Source organism: Ammospiza nelsoni, chromosome 3, assembly GCF_027579445.1.
Source record: "Ammospiza nelsoni isolate bAmmNel1 chromosome 3, bAmmNel1.pri, whole genome shotgun sequence".
Taxonomy (NCBI): Eukaryota; Metazoa; Chordata; class Aves; order Passeriformes; family Passerellidae; genus Ammospiza; species Ammospiza nelsoni.
Genome location: NC_080635.1, coordinates 18,760,595 through 18,774,179, shown reverse-complemented (window position 1 = coordinate 18,774,179; position 13,585 = coordinate 18,760,595). Strand labels below are relative to the sequence as shown.

Genomic DNA, 13,585 nt, shown 5'->3' with positions numbered 1-13,585 from the left:
TAAAAAGCAAAATTCCTTTTGCTAAACCCCAAAGGCTTTGTTTCAGTGCCATGTTTTGTTCAGAAAGGATATTGGTTCAGTAATGTGACAGAGAATGCTACAGTTCTGAGAACAAGAATTGAATCAAGGCCAAATTAATGCTGCGGCAGGGTAATGACCATGTTACCCTCACGCTGATCTACTCTGACAGAATATGGACTTGCTTCATGTAATCAGGACCATGGGGGCTACAGCTTCCAGAGTTGGAAACCTTAATGAGGTTGTGGAGTTGACCTGTGTTTCTCAGTGCCTCTCCAGGAGAGAAACTTAGAATTTCCCTAATTGCTTTCTGCTTTCAAGAGCACCTTGCAGCATCAAGTGAAGTTTGAGAATCGTGTTTTCATCTTCCTCAGGGTTTAAGAGCAATTCAGCCTCTTTAAAAGGAAGGCTGGATTTGGAGAACCTTTTTTACTTCCATCAGAAAAGAAAGTAGCTTTCTGTAAAGCAGAGTTGGGAGTATGTAAACATCTACTGCAGCTACCACCACTGAACAACTTTCAAAGGACACCATACATTGGCAGGTCAAGTGTTAGTGCAAGCATTTGGAACAGCAGGCTTTTGACTGTCTCAGCGAGTAAGGTTTCTCACAAGTGCACTGTCCAAAAGGCAGCCTGAAGGAGGAAAAAAGGAAAACAATACAGAATAATAAAAAACTCTACTGGGAAGCCATTACAGCTTTACTGCCAGAGTACAAGCAGCCATTAAAGTTGCCATCTAGGTATTACATTCTTACAGTACAAGTGTAAAGCTTTAGATATCAGGTGAGAGAAGCTGGAGCATCACTGAAGCATAAAACAATCCCCAAGCCTGTGGTGTGTGCAGCAGCAGTCCTGGCACTGAGACAATTCACAGAAAAAAGGCAAGGGATAGAAGCAACTTTAAAAATGGTATTTCACATTCAACAGACATTAATTCACAATCAGTTAAATACAAAGCTCTACTTGTGTATTTAACAAAAATACTTCCAAGTTGACATTTCATAAAATTGGCATTAATACAGACATCTGCAAGCTGGGGAAGGGTCCAGGTAAGTAGCAGAAACGATGGGTTTGTACTTCAAGGGACAGTATTTCAGTTTGCAGGGTGGCTGGCTGATGATACACACATTGATGAACATCTGTGATTAAAAATCAAGTTCTCCAAGTCCAGGATCTTTCCTTCCCCTATATAAACCTTTGTGATACTCAGTGTCTCTCCCCTTGCCCATCCTAGCTAACAGTAACAAAAGCTGGATGGAATCTCCCTCTGGATGTAACAGCATTCACTTTGACACACACACCCAACTGCAGTGCTTACCCTGAATGGCAGCCGGGCCAAACTCCAGAACCAGCCCTTCCACCTTTCATGGACACTCAGATCCTGCAATTCCTTGGTCAGAACAAGTGCTGAGCCAGCCAGGGACCACTGACAGGTAAATGGGCCAAGCTCAGATTACTTGCAACCACAGACTAATGTTTTGCTTTGTCCTTTTGCAGAGTTCAGAGGATGATTTGTATTTGGTTTTTAGCAGTGTAGGTATTCTCCTTTAGTCTGGTGTCCAGAATGCTGCATTCAGAGGAGTTTCCATAACTCACAGGGGTATCTTGATCATCACCCATCAGCTTTAAAACCAGTGGGATATTGTAAAGATCCATAAACAGGACAATTCAACTGCCCTTTTTCGCCTCCAACCAGCAATGGCATTTGGGAAAGTATTGCTGACTTTTGTTGTAACACCTAAATAATGTCATTCCTAGTTATACCAGAGCAAAGAAAGGCAAGAAGATTAGGACATTCAAAACCAGCTTTTCATCCTAATCAATATGATAGAGCCAAAAATGCCGAACAGCTGAGTAGAGACAGACAAACAGCATGAAGAAAAGTAACATCCCTTCCCTTAACACATGATGGAACATCTTGAGTGAAGTGACAGAAAAAAGGAATGGATGATTCACCTGCATCCAGGCTGTTTAAAATAATTGATGCTATTTTGGGAGCTGGGTCTGTAGTTAGCATAGCAGAGTATTCAGGCACTAGTTAGAGATGCAAGAAGTTTATCAAACCACAAAGTATCATATTAAATATCCACGCAAATATATGAAAGATTTGACTGGGTTCTACTTCTTTCCCTTTTTCAGGTCAGAAGGTGAATGCAAGTGTGTCATAATAAGCCAATGTCCTGCACCTTATTATGCACCAAATAAAAAATACAGAAAATAAATGATAATCCTACCTACTTACATAAAAAGGCAATTTTTTGAGTAAGTTTCCAGATTTGCACAAAATATGCAGAAAACTGCATACAATCAGTTTCCATAAGAACAGCAACTTCATGTAGAAGGTGGGTCAGCCTGCTAGCCAGACCTACTTTATATAAAGCTCTGGAAAATGGAAACTTCAGCACTGAGGGCCTGTCCTGCTGTCACTGAAATAGCAAAACACCCACTGCAACCAGGACGAAGGCCTCTTTATTCCCTATCTGCCTTTGCAAACTACTCTGTGACAAGATACAAAAAATAGCTCTATTAGGGAGTAACAGTGACTGAAAAGATTGTAACGTATTCAAAACATGTTCAGTGTTCTCATCTGCATTTGTCCTCTTCCTGACCTGACCACAGGGACTGGCCACCCATCTGACCTGCATCCTCCACTCCCTCACTTCAAAGCACTTGCAGTACTTCAAGCTCCTTCCCAGCCCACCTTGTCCTTCTCTCAGTCTTCTGTCACCCTGCCCACTCCAGAGGACTCTGAAATGCAGATGAGAGGAACTACAATAGCACAGCAGTGTAAACAGTTAGTAGACCTGCCACATCTTTATTGCTGCAGGTTTGACAAAGGGCACTCTCCATCCTCAGGGGGAGCTTGAGGCAAAAGGAGAAGAATGGTTAAAGATAAAAAGTGATGAACAGCAAACTTAGGAAAAGCAGTCAACCTATATCAGGGCTCTTGGAGAAACCTGTAGCTGAAAGTTACTAAAAAAAACCTTGCATTTGCATGGTGGGCTTGTTCCTGCCCCTGAAGTAGTGCTGTGCAGTGGGAGATGGTCTTGTGTGACCTACTGGCATGAGCAGAGTTATCTTTCTGCCCCTCGGAGCCTAAGGCTACTACACAGCTACCAGGATTTGTGGTTCAGTTCACAGAGGTCTCACAACTGGGGTCATTCCTTGTGTAATGTTTGATGGAGGTGAAGGTAAAGTGGTTTCTTGGTCAACAGTTGCAATTTCTTCCTTTTAAAGTCAGTGGGTTTTTTGTACCTGTAACCACAAGAAAGTGCATTAATCCAAGTGCTAATGGCTGTGCAGAAAGATGAAAGCAAACTAGAAAGCTCATCCTCTACCTGTTGTTATCCTCACCTTTTAAATGGATCTGACAAGGCTTGCTGTAAGCAACAGTAATGAGTAGGTTTACGGGAAGAAATGGTATTTTCTCTGAATGATTAATTTTACAGAAGTAAGATTTCAATATCTAAGTGAATGTAGTATTTTTGTAAGGAGATTCCAAACATTATACTCTGGATTGTAGGATAGACCCAGTATCAGTAACTGAGTACTTCAGAAGTACTTCAGCTAGCACAGACTAAGTACTCTTCCAAGAATTGCATGATTCACCTCCTTATTGAATAAAAAACCAAACCCCAATCCTCAAACCCCTCCCTCACACCTTCAGCCAGTCAGCAAGGAGAAGATGCACACCATAACCACTCAATACTGCTTTGAAATGTTCACAAAGTTAATTGCAAATTGGTATCTCATGCCTCAAATCAGATTTCTTTTGCAGAAGTTCTGTACCAAAGGACTGAGTTGATTATTTTTTTAAAATATAGCCGATCTGACAGTCAGGCTAAGCTCCAAAATAAATCTTCCCTACAGACGTCATTAAATTAAAAAAAAATTAAATTACAAACACCGTATTTTATTTGGAAACTGGTCTAGTTTCTGAGAAGAGTCTCTAACCATCTTACTTGCCTAAAAGTATTTTGTCTTCCCCCCTTCACTGAAAATAAAATATTCTTCATGGAAGCAAATCTAATAAGTCCAAGAAACGTTCCTTAATACAACAAGCCACACATTGTAACTGAAAGTTGGTTCATTTCCTCTATCATTGTCATCCATAATTGTGAATCACTTACAGTTCTATAACAGTTGCCCCAGGTTTAATTTCATCCATCTCCATGAAAGCAAAGCACTTGGTGCTAGTAAACCTTTTCTTAGGCTTGTAGTGTTTGAATTCAAAGAAAATAGCTGCACCTGGAGGGAAAATGAATAGAAAAGTTAGCAATTATGGCTAAGAGCTACCTGAAAAATTTATCTGCCATTAAGCTGCTCTACTTAAATTGAAGGGAATTATCTCCCACACTTCTGTTATTTACTCAAAAGCTACACCTCGTTCTTACAATGCTCATGACACTCCACTATTCAAACTCTTCACTCCATTGCTCACACCCAGGTACCAATGACTAAGCAGGTGATAAAGCAGCTCAATACTGTGTAGCAGAGCAGACTGCTGTTTTTATCTCATTTCTCCCTTGACTGCAAGCCATCCCTGTGACCAATTTGAAAGGGACAGGATGCAAAGGTCTATTTTTATCCTTGTCTGGATCTTGAGCCTTGCAGCAGCAGCTCAGGAGCAGCCCAGTATCTGTGCTCCCAAAGCTCCTGGGCCCTGTTTCAGGTCTCTGGTACTGTTGGAATGTTGGGGGACACAAGACAGATTATGGACTTTGGACCTGGTTAAAATAAGAGATTTGATAACAGGATACCTTGGCAAAAACAAATGGAACTTTGAAAATTAGACCTAGGCTGCAAGTAAATAAAATCAAACATGTTTACTGGAAAAAGAAAATCCCATTAAACTCTGCAAGCAAGAGATGTTGTTATATGCACAAGTTTGTGTATATGATTTTAACCTAATCATTGTAGTACACATTACAAGTCTCCCTGAAATTGTATATAAGTGTTTGTATCCCACAATGAAATCAGATTCTGATCACCGAGTCAGTCTTCCCTCTCTCTCCATCGCCAACAATTGGTGCCTCCGTGCGGGAGAATGAACTGGCCTGACTGGCGGCAGTGGGCAAGTCCCTGGAACTGATGGTGACAGTGACAATCAGGGCCCAGGACGCATCTGGGCCCCGAATCGCCTATCTGCTGTGACTGACACGTAAGCCAGGGGAACTAAAAAAGGAACTAAAAATGGGAAAGGAAATGTCCAAAGAGAGAGACATTTATGAAACCGTGCTCACCCTTCTGGACAAGCATGACTCCCCCATCCTAAAGGAGGACCTCAAGTCACTTTTACTCCAGTCCTGGAGAATACTTTTTAAGATGTTGAAAAAGCAAGAGCAGCTGGATGCTGCCAGCCCCCTACCCTGCTCTGGCTCTCCTCACTCTGACTCTCCCTGCCTGCTTGAAGTTGGCACCTCTCAGACTGAAGAGCAGCCACCGCCATCAACCCTGCCCAGACAAAGGAGGGGGAGGCATCCTTTCTCATGGTCGTTAGCAGTTTATATCGCTGACTGCAGCTCTAGCAGTAAGGAAGAGGGGGAGCCTTTCTATTCAGGGCCAATAGATTCAGATTATGAGACTGATCCATTCCCTCCTGACCCTTGTGAAAAATGGATGCTACTAAAGAAAAAGGCCCTTAAGGAGGGGGACCCCCAAACTTGCGGGAAATCTCAGCATTTGAAAAAGGACTGTTTTGAAAAGGGGGAGGCCAGATCCAAAACTCCCAAAATTTGCCATCAGTGCTGTAATCAGTGTCGGTCCAAGTATGATTTTGAAGGGCGTCTGATATTGGGAAACCGGAGCCAAAGCACGGAGTGGCACCACTCTGTTATAGATGGATAATGAGATGATTGGCTCTCGCAATTAAGGGATAACTATCATGTGAATATTAAGAAAAGCTTTAGTGATGTATAGTTATGTTATTGTGGTTTAGATGTCCTCTGTTTTCCCCACAGTTCCCTTTTACCCCCTGTATTGTGGCCATCAGACAGCCTAAATTGTCTAGGACAGGTAAAAAGGTGTGCACATGTGCCCCTTGCATGGGGCAGTTGGGAATGGAAAAGCTTCTTGCTTAGGGGGTGCAGCATGGCAACACCTGACCTCCAATCAAGTTACAAGAAAGCAGTCTCCACTGATAAATGGCAAAGAAGAGCTGACTGACAGACTTTGGCAGGTGCCAGGGCTGGCTGATGCAACCCCCGGGGGTATAAAGACTGAGCATCCATCTTGAAGACGAACTGGCCACGTGGTATGCATGAGGGGCAGTTCTCAGTACTGCAGCTTTTTCCTTATGTAGTATTGTTTCCTTATTGTATTTCTGTTAAAAGTTTAATAAGCATTTTTAAATTTTCAAAGTGAGCAGTCGTCTCTCACAACACAAAGACACAGATGCCCCAGCCGATGCCTCAGAGCGGACTGCCGCAAGCCTCAGCCCAGTCTCCCCAAGCAGCCCTGGCCAGACCATTGTGGCTGACATATGACCCAGCCACATCAGGCAGCACAGGACTGGACATATCAATCAATACCGCAGTAACATTAATTCATCCACAGGAGTTTTCAGACCACCTGGACAGCATATGCATACTTTGTTTGCTTGTTCTTTCTGGAACTATTGACTCTGACTCATGGCATGGACCCCCCAGCCGCCCTGTGTAGTCCCGGCGGGGAGCCATATAGCTCAACTCATATCTTCCCCGGCAGCACCCCTATCTGCATTCCTGATAACTGAGAAGAGGGAGGGGGGGAGTTTGATTCCACAGGGGTCCCACAGATTTTATTACACAACGTGTTTTATCCCACAACGTATTACATCTAAGCGTCCTACATGCCAAAGTGACTCTCAAAGGCAGAGGCACTCCTAACAGGACTCATTGATACAGGAGCTGATGTGACTATTATCTCAAAAAGCCAAAGGCCCAGTGAGTGGCCACTAATGACTGTGCTTCAGGTACTCCTGGGCATGGGTGGAAGGAGTGAAAGCCTGCAAAGCCAACACTATGTGGAAATAACAGGTCCTGATGGGCAGATCGCCACAGTTAAACTTTCTGTGATGTCTGTCCCCTGGTTTTGTGGGAGAGAGATGTGTTAACACAGTCGAGAATTTTTATGCATTCATATTTTGTACAGGAGTCATTGCGAACACCCCCACAATGGGCCCTGGCTGAAGTGCCCCAGGAACCTTCAAGCATTGGAAGGAGCAGCCCAGCTATCAAAAGCCACAGTTCATACATATCTAAAGCCCTGAGGAACACCTAGCCCTGATCAAATTTCCAGTTACGTGCCTCTTTTAAAACAATGTATTTTGTTGTGAATTTTTTGGTACAGCTATTTAGTAGTATATAACTAAATCTTATTTTGTTTTAGCCTTCAATGTTTATATCCCACTACTCATACTATGCCAAACTTAAATCTATACTATAAGCAATCTTTAAAAGCTGCTGCAGGGGGTGTGGCCCTGCCTGGTACCAGCCAGTGTTGAGATTTACCTTCTAACTTGGGAATTGTGATTTTGAACATGATTGTTACTAGAAAAATCAAAGGTGTTGGTATAGAGGTTATAGTATATGTTATAAAGTAATTCATGCTTAGAGAATGTATGCTATGAAATTATAAAATCCAACCAGTCTCTGACCTCAAGCAGCCCAGGGACATGTAACCACTCTGGAATTTTGAAACTCCTGAAGGCAGCAGAATAACGGCTCATTTACCAATGAATAGACATGGCCAGCGTGATGATTGGCCGCCTCCAGGGCCATCAGGAGACACCCAAGGGTGATCATAGCTTGATAGATACCATCAATCAAGATAACCAAAGTTGCTTAGGAAGATCCATCTGAATATGCAATTTCCCCTGACATGATCAGCACCTGCCATAATCCAGGAGACAGCAATTGTCCAGCCCTGCACAGTGAAAGAAACGTTCATACATATGCAGGGTTACAAAAGAAATCGGGGCACCTCTGCCTCAGGGATAAAAAACTGTATAAAACAGCCTTGCTGGAGAGGGCATTTGCGAACAGAGGGAGATCTGATGAGATCGAGGTGGGATTAAGGTTCACCCAGAGCTGATCCTGGGCTCGACGCTGTCTCTTTGGCTGTGGGTTTATGAGCACCATAACTTGATCGTAAAAAATAAAATCTTTCACATTTATCAATTTGGATTTCTGGCTGATCATTTATAACAAGGTGGTGTCTTTTTACCTATTATTAACATAGCAAAACTGCATAGTTCACTGAGAGTAATTACATAAGTCATAAATTCAAGACTCTAGCTTACATTCAAGACAAACCTTGAACTATATCTGCAGTCATTATCTGAGATTTAATTATAATTAATATATAAACTCAATGTCAGCTTTATTGAGTGCTTGCTTTTTGCTCCATAGTTCTAACAAGATCATTATATTGAAAAGATTTCAGTACAGTTGTTTGCTTGCATGTTGTTTATTTTGATGGTTAACTATAATATGACAAATTTTCAGTAACCTTTTTGTAATAATAGAGTTTTAAAAAGTTAATTCTTGTTAAGACTGATTTTTGTTTGGTCTCGGTGATGTTAACTTTAAGTTCTTTTAGATATATTTATTAAGGTTAAGTTTTAGTAAAGTTGATTTTAAATTTTGTTGAAGTATGACTGTTTGAGGTATAAAATATAATTCCTTTTCTATATAAGTGCATGGCATAAAGATTGAGTGAATTTTTGTTAAAATTTCCTCATTTAAATTATAAGATACACCTATTCTGCTATAGAAATAAGAACAGGTTTTGCTATTTTATTTTTTAGAAGTAGTACTGAAATGGAGGTTCACTTAAGTTAGCAATATGAATTAAGCATTTAAATTTTAGCTTGTAGAATGATGTGTTAAATTTTAACCTTTTACTTAAGAAACCTCTGCCATGGTACAAAGGGCATAGGAAAATTTCTGAAGCTTCTTGTGATGAAGAACAATACTGGGAGAAGACCAAGGAATGCAAGAAACCTAGATAAAGGAGCTCCTCTGTCTCCAAGCTGTTAAAAATCAACAGACATACTCAGATGAGCAACAAGGGACCACAGCGCACAAGCAAAGAAGTTCAAAAGTTCAACCGTGAGGAAGACCACGGCCTTCAGCCTCAGAAACCACTGAAAGACCCCTGTGCAACCACCACTGTGAAGAAGGGCATGGATCCAATTACCATAGGAGGCGGGGCCAGGAGGTGAATATGCATGAAAAGGTTGTGCAATGTAATGTATATGGAACACCTTTGTGAATAAAGATGTGGCCCAGATCGGAGCCCAGGGACAATACATACCCACTTCATAACTACATCGGGTTGTGGAGCCGATTTATTCCACTTATCGCTTCAGTACTCAAGAATGAGTCTCCATATTATGACTGTAATTAGTTATGAGTTATTTAATGCTTTCTTCTACTTTTTTGCTTTAATGTCATATATGTCTAGGAAAATATAACCTCAATTTCTTAAGACAATTTCTACTGATATAATAAGTGACGCTGATTATGCTGTTAATTTTATGATGTGAATTCATGGAATTTACTATAACAAGCATTACTTTTGTCTATGGTACCATTGACTAACTATAAATGAGAAAGCCAGCTACTTTACAAACCTTCACTTATTGTTGTATAGCTATTCATAAGACATATATTATTTTTCTAACTACTAAGAGGTTTCTAAAATATATTAAAAAGACTCTTCCAGTTAAGAGCCTGGATCCTGGCCAAGTCCTGGCCTTAACTAGTAGAGAAAATTTTCTGTACCAAAATTATATTCAAGTAATTCTGACTTACCAAATTTGGACCTATAATAGCTAAACCTCCTTTTAAGGTGAACTTGGAAGTCTTACCCGGGAATGATTTTCCAAGTCCACACTTTAAAAAATAAAGCTTGCCAATTACTACAGACTCTAAGTAATAGTACAGTAGTAAAGAAATTTATACGGCATTGCTTTAAATCACCATTCTATTTTTCATATGCCACTAATTGTATCTATTATCTGATTTATTTTTAATTAGTATAAGTTTATTGTTATGTTTTGCTTTTATGTTACATTCATGTTCATAACAAGAAACACACATCTTATTGAAAAACAAAAAATTAGCAAGGAATATAGCTCCTCCAGAACTTTACGCTAAAATTTTTTTTTTTGAAAGCAAATTAAATCATATCAAATTGAATCCATACCTTCCTGAAACACCTTTAGAACCCCAAGAATTAGAGCTGCCGCGTTCTTTAAAATTGGATTTTTGTGTTAATTTTAAATACATGGGAAGAAATCAGTCTAAATCTTGGGCTGTTTCTCCCTATCACTCCATGTATAACAATCAAGCCTTTTGGTACAATTACACTTCCGGCAGCCTTTCTAAATCCAGTAATGCGGCTGCCATCAGGAACGTTTTATAAAGATCAAGCTTGAGCCTTTTAGTGGCTGGAGTTTTTAACTAAAATATTCTTTTTAGGATAGGTATATATATGGTAATTTGGATAATAATTCTATTAATCATGATACCTTTTGCTGTGTGCAGAGATTAATTAACAAGGCCATTAAAAGAGTATTTTTGGTCAAAAGGAAACATCTGTCTTAGGGGACACAAGAAAGATGATGGACTTTGGACCTGGTTAACATAAGAGATTTGATAACAGGATGCCTTGGCAAAAACAAAAGGAACTTTAAAAATTAGACCTAGACTGCAAGAAAATTAAATCAAATGGGTTTACTGGAAAAAGAAAATCCCATTAAACTCTGCAAGCAAGAGATGTTGTTATATGCATAAATTTGTGTATGTGATTTTAATCTAATCATTGTAGTACACATTACTAGTCTCCCTGAAATTGTATATAAGCGTTTGTATCCCACAATGAAATCAGATTCTGATCACCGAGTCAGTCTTCCCTCTCTCTCCATTGTCGACATGATACCACATACCTTTTGTTAGTCTTTCAATGTGTTTCTGAATCTCAATGTCCACATTAAAATGGACGTACGTGTCCTCCTTCCTCAAAGCCACAGGAGTATCCTGCACAGGAGTCAGATCTATCCCATTCAAATCTGCAGGAAAGAAACAGCATGAGAATAGCAGAAGCTTCTCAGACTTCAAGGTTCAGCTTTAAGAGACTTAAAACTCTCATCAAATCCTGCCACAAAAAGTTAATCCACACCTGGATGTTTCCACAAAACCTAAAAAAGGGGCAATCATAGCCCTTCACAATCAGTTAATTTTCTTTTTGAGTACAACATGAACGCAGCTAAAGTTCTAGCAGTATTTCAGATAAAAAAATGTAGTTATCCCTCTTTTTATTTTTAAGAGTGCATTTCTTTCTGCTGTCAGCAAAATATTCCATTTCCTGTGCACAAAGGACTCCAGAAGAGCTCCAGGCCAAGGGGAATACGCACCAAAGACAGCCCTCCACACAGTGTCTACAGGGCACAACTGGCACAGCTCACCCTTCCTGTGTGTGCCCTGCTTTGTCCCTAGACACAAGGACTATTCCTCTTGGGTTTTCCACAGAGGCTTTGTAGGGCTCTGGGTTGCACTCTAGCTCTCAGCACCAGCCCCTGGTTTTGCTGCTCTGGCATTGCCAATATTGTTTCTCACTAAGCCTCTGCTGTTTCCAGGGGTATATTTGTCCTGTCTTTCCTCTCATTCCTGATCCCTTTCCCTCTGGCAGAGGAAGTTGCTAACGATGTGGCCAAGATTACAGGTACGGAGTGCACATGTTGTGCTTGGAGCTCAGGCTGAGGCCCTGGAGCACCAGTGATTCCCTTAATCCATGATATGGGCTGGGATTGCCAATGCTGCATCAGGAACAAACCTCACTCCAAACCTGCAGAAGAGCAGCTTGGTTTAAAACCAAGGAAATCAGCTACTAAGTGTCTTCAGACTCCTAAAGGTGAAAAAATTGAGTCATCAGAGTTACTTTGCCTAACCAAAAATCTTGGGAAATAAAAGTATCAAAAGACACCATTAGCAGACTCATCCATACCCTGCCCACACTCTCACTTTTTGATCCTATTTTCTACCTCATTACTTGGCAGCCACCATTTATAGGTAAATGAGTTTGGAAACAGGGAGCATCATGTTAACAGAGACTTGTTGGGAAAGCAAGGCCAGCAATAGAGAGTCTCCCTTAGCTCTGGAAGGGAAATGAGAACTACAGCAGCAGTTTTAGCAATGTACAATGAGACAAACACTTCAGTGGCAATGAACAAGGAATGTTTGCTTTACAAGTCCTGGTAAGGGATATTCAAGGGATATTTGATGCTGTGAACCTTCCTCCTGCCAGAGGATGTCTGGTGGAAGAAGCCCTGATCACACATCTAACAAGTGTTTCATCCTACATTTAGTATCCAATAGCATATCTCAAGAGGACACATACAAGGTTATTATCACAACTAAAATAACAAGAGGCTCAGCTACAGATTTTTACATGATAAACAAAAAAAAAAAAAAATCCTCTGCCTACATTTAAAAATTGTAAAGAGAACCCAAAGTAAAGCAGAACACAAGGCAAGGGCAAGCAGGTTTGACTACAGAGGCTTCCTGCTAAGTGCAAAATGGGGGATAGTGATACTCCCATTAGAAAGAGTGTGAATATGAAAAATCTTAGCCTCAAAAGATACCAATTATGTTACCATCCGAAACAGAGAAATCCTCATGTTGCCTATCCTGGACTGACAGAGAGAGAGGTTCTTCCAGATTTATGGAGCCTTTCAGCCCATCAGGTTTTGGCTGAAGCATTTCACAAGCCAGGCTAACACATTTTTTATTTTATTTCACTTGCAAGCTTTGTTTCCCAGCTTCACACCCATCCCTCTAAATCTCAAGCCCTGGCAAGATTATATTTGTATTACTACAAAAATAGTTTAATGAGAGGGCAAGAATGGAGTCAGTGGGCTGTGGTTCCCCACCTCCAGAAAGCCCAGAGACCAATAAGTGTGGGGAGTACACACAGTCCAAGCAGATCTGTACTTAGGAGTCAGCTGTAGAAGCCGTGATGGAGAAGTAGGGCAAATTTAACTCAGCTCTCAGCATGGACAAGCCACCCCTGAGTGCACAGAGAGAAGTGTATCTTGCAGATATTCACCTCCCAGTAGCTGTCAAATACAGAATTTTTTGCCCTTGATTAAAGCAGAAGCCCTACATCTACAACAGAAGTGACAACAAATGTTTTTCCCAGCAGGCTGAAAAATCCATAGGGCTTTTGAAAAATGCAGTCTCTCCAAAGCAGCACGGAGGAGGCAGAACAGAAATCATTACCCTTTACACTGACTGTGATGTAAGGATCAATGCACTGCCCAGCATCTTTCAGACCAATTTTCTCTATGGTGATGGTGAGTAACGTCATCCTGGGTTCAGATGGCAATCTGGGCAATAAAGTACCTGGAAAGAGTAAAGCATATTATTAACCCATGGTGTCATCTCACAGCAGAGGTCTCACTGGTCCCATCTTCTCTCATGGAAGATGCTGTTCTTAGGGGGTTGAAACTCCAAAGATTCCTATTCCAGCAGTACACACCACTATGGAAATGTCTGTGCACAGACACACAACCTCCTCTGACA

The 13,585-nt window shown here is 41.0% G+C and overlaps 1 protein-coding gene across 2 annotated transcripts in view; it reads right to left on the bottom strand.

Moving 5' to 3' along the window:
- Positions 1-916: 916 nt before the first annotated feature.
- Positions 917-13,585, bottom strand: part of AIDA (axin interactor, dorsalization associated) — a 34,045-nt gene continuing 21,376 nt past the window's right edge. For both annotated transcript variants that reach the window (XM_059469600.1, XM_059469601.1), the window contains 4 exons: positions 13,283-13,405; positions 10,951-11,073; positions 4,148-4,265; positions 917-3,272 (listed from right to left, as the gene is read on the bottom strand). In XM_059469600.1, the coding sequence (XP_059325583.1) occupies positions 3,176-3,272; positions 4,148-4,265; positions 10,951-11,073; positions 13,283-13,405 (461 nt within the window). In that variant the 3' untranslated portion in view covers positions 917-3,175. The remainder of the gene's footprint in view (positions 3,273-4,147; positions 4,266-10,950; positions 11,074-13,282; positions 13,406-13,585) is intronic.